This window comes from Carettochelys insculpta, chromosome 32, assembly GCF_033958435.1.
Source record: "Carettochelys insculpta isolate YL-2023 chromosome 32, ASM3395843v1, whole genome shotgun sequence".
NCBI lineage: Eukaryota > Metazoa > Chordata > Testudines > Carettochelyidae > Carettochelys > Carettochelys insculpta.
The window spans coordinates 133,347-141,917 of record NC_134168.1 but is presented as its reverse complement, the minus strand read 5'-3'; the positions used below and the strand labels follow the sequence as shown (position 1 = coordinate 141,917).

General features: G+C 49.6%; 2 protein-coding genes across 2 annotated transcripts; both read left to right on the top strand.

The window, feature by feature from the left end:
- Positions 1–2,190: 2,190 nt before the first annotated feature.
- LOC142004464 (olfactory receptor 10A4-like) lies at positions 2,191–3,192 on the top strand. Its single transcript, XM_074982108.1, has one exon. It carries the CDS (start codon positions 2,191–2,193, stop codon positions 3,157–3,159), a length of 969 nt encoding a protein of 322 aa, XP_074838209.1. The 3' UTR covers positions 3,160–3,192.
- On the top strand, positions 3,163–7,359 carry LOC142004463 (olfactory receptor 2D3-like). The gene is made up of 3 exons (XM_074982107.1): positions 3,163–3,174; positions 6,427–6,825; positions 6,991–7,359. The coding sequence occupies exons 1-3, from the start codon at positions 3,163–3,165 to the stop codon at positions 7,357–7,359; spliced, it is 780 nt and encodes a 259-aa protein (XP_074838208.1).
- Positions 7,360–8,571: the final 1,212 nt, after the last annotated feature.

The window sequence follows — 8,571 nt, the reverse complement described above, 5'->3', positions numbered from 1 at the left end:
GACCCTGTGCCTGCAGCATAGATCCCCAGCTGCCGCAGAAGCAGCCAGAAGCCCTGGGCTAAGGGCTGCTGCCCACGGTGACCATAGAGCCCTGCAGGGGCTGGAGAGAGAGCATCTCTCAACCCCCCAGCTGATGGCCGCCATGGAGGACCCAGCAATTTCGACGTTGCGGGACGCGGATCGTCTACACGGTCCCTACTTCGACGTTCAACGTCGAAGTAGGGCGCTATTCCTATCTCCTCATGAGGTTAGCGACTTCGACGTCTCGCCGCCTAACGTCGAAGTTGGTGCCGCTACTTCGAAGTAGCATGCACGTGTAGACGCAGCTATAGACTCTTGTGAACTGTAATTTGGGTTTTTGCTGCTTCATTTTTTCACATTGATTCAGTGTGAAAACACACACTGGCATTTCCCACGGGATGCAAATTCCATTTCTCGGCCAGCTCTGCACTTAGTGCCATGGTCGTGCTGAGGAAAGTCCTTCGTAATGTCAGTGAAGGTTCCTCAAAGGAGCTCTTTAGAGAGACACAAGAATTCTCACCACTTCTGTATGTTTAGAAAATATCACTCACAGCTGTTTGAAAAGGTTCTGTGATGTGCACTGGGCGTAGCTCAGCCCCACCCTTTCCTTTGCTCCTGTGATTTCATGTTCTCTCTTTGTTCTCTTGGAGAGCGTGTGTCATTTAGGGTCAGAAGAACACAGTCTCCAGTTCTGGGTGTTCCCACTCAGTGTGTCTCTTCTGTCACTCTGGTTCCCACTTACGAGCTCACTATTATTTGATGCAGTCCTGTGAGACCCCCATAGTGAGGAAATTAAGTGCAGGCAAAGTCCATTTGTTGTGTCTCATTTTTAATTCAACTGTCACTTCACGGTCACACCTGCGATTATGAAGTTCCTTTTCAACAAATGAGCCTGAAGTAAAACATGTAGGAAATGACTCCTGCATCGTAGGATCTTTCTTGTAAAATTCCTTGTGTTACCATCATAGGAGAAAGCTGCACAAGTGGTGTAACTCAGAGACTCATAGGATTATAGAACATTAGAACTGGGAGAGACCTCGAGAGGTTGTTCCGTCCAGTCCCCTGCACTGTACAGACCATCCCTGATAGATGTCTGTCTAAGCTGCTCTTAAAGATCCCCAGGGATGTAGATTCCCCAGTCCCTCCAGGTAATTTATTCCAGCGTTTAACCACCCTGACAGGAGGGAAATTTTTCCAAATGTCCAACCTAAACCTCCCTTGCTGCAGATTAAGCCCATTGCTCCTTGTCCTCAGTGCAGCTCCTTTCACACCCCTGGCATTGTTACAATTTACACCACGTAAGGAGCTGGCCCTGGGTTTCGTCTCTTACGTTGACACTAACCAATGTATTGCAGAACTGGCTGTGAGGGAGGCAGGAATGATTTGGGTCGTTCACTACCACTGAAGGAAGAATAACGCTGTGCAGAGCAAAAAGGCCAAAGTCCCCCACTGCTTTAGGATTCCAGGGGGCTTCTCCATTGGAAAACGGTTTCCAGTGTGTTTAGGCTCCATAGTGTCCGTTTGCTGGTGTGAGGTGTCACTGCAGGGGAATCCGGGCACTGGTGTGATTATTTGTATCAATAACATACGACTGAGAGAAGAATGTGCCCTCGTCTGAGAAATCTTATTTGGGAAGTCGGCTGCGGTGACACTTTCACCCCCAGACTCTCAACTGACCTCCACACTGCACCCTCCATCTGGCACCCTCCTTCCCCTGCCCTGATCTGCCCCAACCCTCCCAGACCCTGCACATACTCCATCACACCCCAGCAAGGACCCCCCCACCCAAACACCTGCCCTAACGCCCCCCCAATCCTCTGTCCTTAGCCCCCTCACCTCTCTCCATCCCCTTCCACCTTTACCCTGAGACCCCCCACAGCAAACCTTCTTCTGACATCTGCATCTCCAGTACCTGCCCTCACCCCCGACCCTCCCACCCTGCAAACCCTCTGCCGTGACCCATCCCTGCCCTTATAGGCCCTTCCCTTGAGCACAATAACCAAATGCTTAAAGCTGTGAGCAAGGCTAGATCAGTTGCTGTTATTTACAGAGAAATATCAGCAGGTGTTAGTCAGAAGGGTCCCAACAGGAAGGAAATCAGGACAAATGTTTTAATTTGCAGTCACGTTTCTGATATGTCTCAGACCCAGTCTCTTTGTCCCCCTACAGATGACCTCTTCCAAGGGTGACCCTGGAGGGAACCAGACCATCTCCAATGTGTTTGTCCTGGTGGGGTTCTCATACCTTAAGGAGCTGCAAATCCTTCTGTTTGTGGTGCTTCTGGTCATCTACCTGCTCACTGTGATGGGGAACTTGTTCATCATCCTGCTGATAAAGCTGAGCCCCTCCCTCCACACCCCCATGTATTTCTTCCTGGTGAACCTGTCTTTCGTGGATATCTGCTTCACAAGCAGTGTGGTCCCTCAGCTGCTGGCTCACCTCCTGGTGGAGGAAAAGACCATCTCCATTGCAGCTTGTGCAGCGGGGATGTACGTTTTCACCATCATGGGCCCCACACATTCCTGCCTCCTTACAGCCATGGCCTACGACCGCTACGTGGCCATATGTCACCCCCTGCACTACGCAACCATCATGAGCAGCCGGGTGTGTGCGCTGCTCACAGGGGCTTCATGGGGTGTTGGCATCTTGGTGGGAGTTCCTCTGACCATGTCGATCTTCAGCCTGCCCTTGTGTCGCTCCAACCGCATCCATCACTTCTTCTGCGACTTCCCACCAGTGTTGAAAATAGCATGCGCTGACACGTTGCAGATTAAGGCTGTAGGCCTCATGGTGGCAGTTCTGTTCACTCTGGGGCCTTTGCTGTTGATTCTCCTGTCCTACATCTGCATTATTTCAACCATCCTTATGGTGCCATCGGGGAAGGGCAGGTGGAAACTCTTTTCCACCTGCTCCTCCCACCTCATGGTGGTGACTGTGACCTATGGAACGGCCCTCATCACCTACCTGGTGCCCAAGCCTGCCTCCACTTCAGAGAGTGACCTATTTATTTCCCTATTGAACACAATCGTCTCTCCACTGTTGAACCCCATAATTTACACTCTGAGGAACAAAGAGGTGAAAGGAGCCTTGAGAAAAACTTTACAGAAGAGCAGCTTTTCACACCACTGGAGAAATTAGAGGATGAGAAGTCGAGTTAGTCAAAATTGGGTGGTGGGGTCCTGGTGAAGGGAAATTCATAAACATTTTGTTGAATTTCTCCCAAGGGCTCTGAATTCTTTTGTTGTTTTGAAAGGCTTTATCCTGTCAGTTCAATGGGAGGAAAAACTCTTCTTGCCAATTTATCCCAAAATTTTAAATTTCTGTATTTTTTTGAAATACAAAATGTAGAACGGTTTCCGTGGATTTATAATTCGTTGAAAAAAGGAAAGCCCAAAGGTATAGGTTTAGTCAAATTATGGTCCTGATTTTCAAACATCAAAATACGAAATCTCAAAGGAAAATAAAATTAAAGTGAGTACTAGTGAGGAGGGAGTACGTTTCGAAGATAAAATAAAAAGAGAAGAAGTCAAAAATAACGTAGAAATATTCACTGTCTGCAGGTCACAAGGACCTGATGAAATGCCTCCTAGAATACTTGTAGCACTGAAAGGGGAGGTATCTGAGCCTTTCGCTTTCATCTCTGAAAAGTCCTGGAAGTCGGGGGAGATTCCAGAAGACTGGAAAAGGGCAAAAATGTTCTCATTGACAGAAAAGGGAAATAAAAACAACCCAGGAAGTTACAGCCCAGACAGTTTAACTTCTGTGCCAGGAAAGATAATGGAGCAAATAATTCAGGAATTCATCTGAAAACATCTGAAAGAAAGTAAGGGGCTGGGAAACAGCCAGCATGGATTTGTAAAGAAGAAATCATGTCCCACCAATGGGATACCTTTCTCTGACAGGATACCAAGCCTTGGGGGTGAGGGAGAAAGGGTGGTTGTGGGGTACCTAGACTTGTATGTTTACAAAATATCACTCACAGCTGTTTGAAAAGGTTCTGTGATGTGCACTGGGCGTAGCTCAGCCCCACCCTCTCCTTTGCTCCTGTGATTTCATGTTCTCTCTTTGTTCTCTTGGAGAGTGTGTGTCATTGAGAGTCAGAAGAACACAGTCTCCACTTCTCGGCGTTCCAACTCAGTGTGTCTCTTCTGTCACTCTGGTTCCCGCTTTCTAAATCACTATTATTTGCTGCAGTCCTGTGAGAGCCCCATCGTGAGGTAGTTAAGCGCAGGCAAAATCCATTTATTGTGTCTCATTTTTAATTCAACTCTGTCACATCAGTTACACGCATGATGATTAAGTTTCTTGTCAACAAATAAGCCTGAAGGAAAACATCTGTAGGAAATGTTTCCTGCATCACAGGATCTTTCCTGCAAAATTCTGTATCTTAACATCATTGGACAAAGATCCTTGAATGGCGTAAATTGAAGACTCATAGGCTTATAGAACATTAGAACTGGGAGGGACCTCGAGAGGTTGTTCCGTCCAGTCCCCTGCACTGCACAGACCGTCCCTGATAGATGTCTGTCTAACCTGCTCTTAAACATCCCCAGGGGTGGAGATTCCACAGCCCCTCTAGGTAATTTATTCCAGTGTTTCACCACCCTGACAGCTGGGAAATTTTTCCAAATGTCCAACCTAAACCTCCCTTGCTGCAGATTAAGCCCATTGCTCTTTGTCCTCACTGCAGCTCCCTTTACACCCCTGGTGTTATTACGATTTACACCACGTAAGGAGCTGGCCCTGGGTCTCTTCTGTTACGTCGACACAAACCAATGTATTGCAGAACTGGCTGTGAGGGAGGCAGGAATGATTTGGGTCGTTCACTAACACTGAAGGAAGAATAACGCTGTGCAGCACAAAAAGGCCAAAGTCCCCCACTGCTTTCAGATTCCAGGGGGCTTCTCCATTGGAAAATGGTTTCCAGCGTGTTTAGGCTCCGCAGTGTCCGTTTGCTGGTGTGAGGTGTCACTGCAGGGGAATCCGGGCACTGATGTGATTATTCGTATCATTAACATACGAGTGAGAGGAGAATGTGCCCTCGTTTGAGAAATCGTATTTGGGAACTCGGCTGCGGTGACACTTTCACCCCCAGACTCTGCACCGACCTCCACACCGCACCCTCCGTCTGGCTCCCTCCACCCCCTGTCCTGAGCTGCCCCAACCCTCCCGGACCCAGCACATACTCCATCACACCCCGGCAACGACCGCCCCACCCAAACACCTGCCCTAACGCCCCGCCAACCCTCTGTCCTGAGCCCCCTCCCCTCACTCCATCCCCCTCCACCTTTGCCCTGAGACCCCCCACACAAACCCTGCTGTGACATCTGCACCTCCAGCTCTTGCCCTCAACCCTGACCCACCCACCCCCCAAACCCTCTGCCCTGACCCATCCCTGTCCTCACACGCCCTCCCCTGTCGATAATCATCTTCCTGGTGTACAACCACTCCAGCACTTCCCACCCCCTGCCCTGAGTGCCCCCAACTCCTCTGACCTCTGTACCCCCATCCCCTGCCCTTAACCACCCCACAAAACAAGACCTCCCCCACGGCCCCCTGCCCTCACTGCAGCACCCTCTGCCTCCTGCCCTGGTCCCAAACCCTCCCAGCTTCACCTCCCCCTCCTCCACCACCCACCTCTTCCCCTCTCACCTCCTGTGCCCCAACGTTACCTCCCTGCCAGCCTTCAGACACCCGCCTCCACCCCCACTGACATATCTTACACAGCCCATGGGGAGCCCCCCAAGGACTGGTGGTGGCCATACAAGAGTACCTCAAAGACAAACCTTCACCCCTGGGCTTCACCAGGCTGATCCACAGCAACGGGCTCAACCTACCGCACCGTTCCTTCTCACCACGCCTTTCAGACCAGTGAGACAGCAGAGACGCAGAGCAGGAAATGCACTTTCCCACTGGAAGTGACACCACTTGCACAGCGCCACATTCACTGAGGGAATTAGACCCCCGTCAGGTCCAGCTCCATCCCATTCACACAGAACGGCCCCATCGAGAGATGTTGGAAATGCAACAAACAGACAACATGGACTGGAAACACAGAGACAGAGACAAGCGGCTCTTCCATCAGACAGAAATGAATAGTGAACAGCTTGTTCCAACGACAATGAGGAGCCCAGAGAAACCTGACTTCAAAAAGCCAGAACCAGACAGTCAACCCCTCGAGCACATGAACCAAATGTCCCTGACTCTGCTTAAAGCCCTGAGTAAGGCCGGGTCTGTCAGTGTTATTTACAGAGAAATTTCAGCAGGTGTTAGTCAGAAGGGTCCCAACATTAAGGAAACCAGGACCAGTGTTTTATTTGCAGTCACATTTCTGATGTGCCTCAGACCCGGTCTCTTTGTCCCCTACAGATGACCTCTTCCTAGGGCGACCCTTGAGGGAACCAGACAATCTTCGATGTGTTTGTTCTGGTGGGGTTCTCGTACCTTAACGAGCTGCAACTTCTTCTGTTTGTGGTTGTTCTGGTCATCTACTTGCTCACCCTGATGGGGAACCTGCTCGTTATCCTGCTGATAAAGCTGAGCTCCTCCCTCCACACCCCCATGTATTTCTTCCTGGTGAACCTGTCTGCCTCGGAAATCTGCTTCACCAGCAGTGTGGTCCCTCAGCTGCTGGCTCACCTCCTGGTGGAGGAAAAGACCATCTCCATTGCAGCTTGTGCAGCGGGGGTGTACGTCAGTGCCATCATGGGCTTCACACAATGCTGCCTCCTCACAGCCATGGCCTACGACCGCTACGTGGCCATATGTCACCCCCTGCACTACACAACTATCATGCGTGGCCGGGTGTGTGCTCTGCTCGCTGGGGCTTCATGGGCTGTTGGCATCTCTGTGGAAGTTCCTCTGGCCATGTGGATCTTCAGCCTGACCTTCTGTGGCTCCAACCGCATCCCCCACTTCTTCTGTGACTTCCCACCAGTAGTGAATATAGCATGTGCCGACACGTCGCAGATTAAGTCTGTAGGTTCCATGGTGACAGTTGTGTTCACCCTGTGCCATTTCCTGTTGATACTCCTGTCCTACGCCCGCATTATCTCCACCATCCTCAAGCTGCCATCGGCGGAGGGAAGGCGTAAAGCCTTCTCCACCTGCTCCTCCCACCTCACCGTGGTGACTGTGTTCTATGGAACGTCCCTCATCACCTACCTGGTGCCCAAGGCGGGCTCCACTACAGAGAGTGACCTGTTGATTTCCCTGTTGAACACAATTGTCTCTCCAGTGTTGAACCCCATAATTTACACTCTGAAGAACAAAGAGGTGAAAGGAGCCTTGAGAAAAACTGTACAGAAGAGCAGCTTTTCTCACCACTGGAGAAACTAGAGACTGAGCAGTCAAATTAGTCAAAATTGGGGCGGGAGGGAGGCACTAGTGAAGGGAAATTCATAAACATTTCATTGAATTTCTCACAACGACTCTGAGGTTTGTTGTTCCTTTGAAAGATTTTGTCCTCTCTGGAAAATGGGAAGTGAAACTCTTGTTGCCAAATTACCCCAAAATTTTAAATTGTTCTGTTTTTTTGAAGTTCGAAAGGCGGAACAGTTTCCCCTGATTTATAATTCATTGAAAAAAACCAAACAAACAAAGGACTTGGTTTAGTTTGGCGAAAGTCTGGTCCTGATTTTCAAACTTGAATGTCAAAGGAAAACAGAGCGTCCAAGGAGAGATGTTTCATTCAAGGTTCACCTCTGCCAAATGTGTCCTTCCCAGGTCAGACTATGAGAAGCAGTTTTCCTTCCTACTCCTTGCTCCTGACGCTACCATGTGGGATGCTGACAGGGAGAGGTGTGAGGGTGTCCTGATACTGAGGTCGTGTGCGGCAGAAGGAGACGAAAAGGGGGTGGTTGCACTGCCAGGCCGACCAGCAATAGATGAGAAGCAAGAGAAAGGCCAAGCACAGGGTAGGCCTGTTGTGCAGTGAGGAGCGAGGAACAACATCAAGAAAACTGGAAATGGCAGAGCTGCTTAATGACCTCTTTGTTCTGGTCTTCACCAACAAGTCTGTGGAGAAATTCCTGACATGGTGAAAGCTTGTTGGGAGGGGGCAGGTTTAGAAGAGAAAATAAAAAAAAAAAAAGGTAAAAATGACCGAGAAATGTTCACTGTTTGGAAGTCACCAGGACCTGATGAAATGCCTCCAAGAATACTGGTGGAGCTTAAAGGACAGATATCGGAGCCTTTAGCTATCGTCTTTGAAAAGTCCTGGAAGTCGAGAGAGATTCCAGAAGACTGGAAGAGGCAAAAAAAGTGCCTGTCTCAAAAAAGGGAAATAAGGAAAACCCAGGAAGTGAGAAACCAGTTAGTTTAACTTCTGTGCCAGGAAAGATAACGGAGCAAGTCATTAAGGAATTCATCTGGAAACACCTGGAAGAAAATAAGGGTCTGGGTAACAGCCAGCATGGATTTAGAGAGAAGAAATCATGGCCAACCAATCGGATCACTTTCTGTGATAGGATAATAAGACTTGTGGACAAGGGAGAAGGGGAGGATGTGGTGCACCTGTGGTTCAGGAAGGCATTTGATATGGTCTGGAAT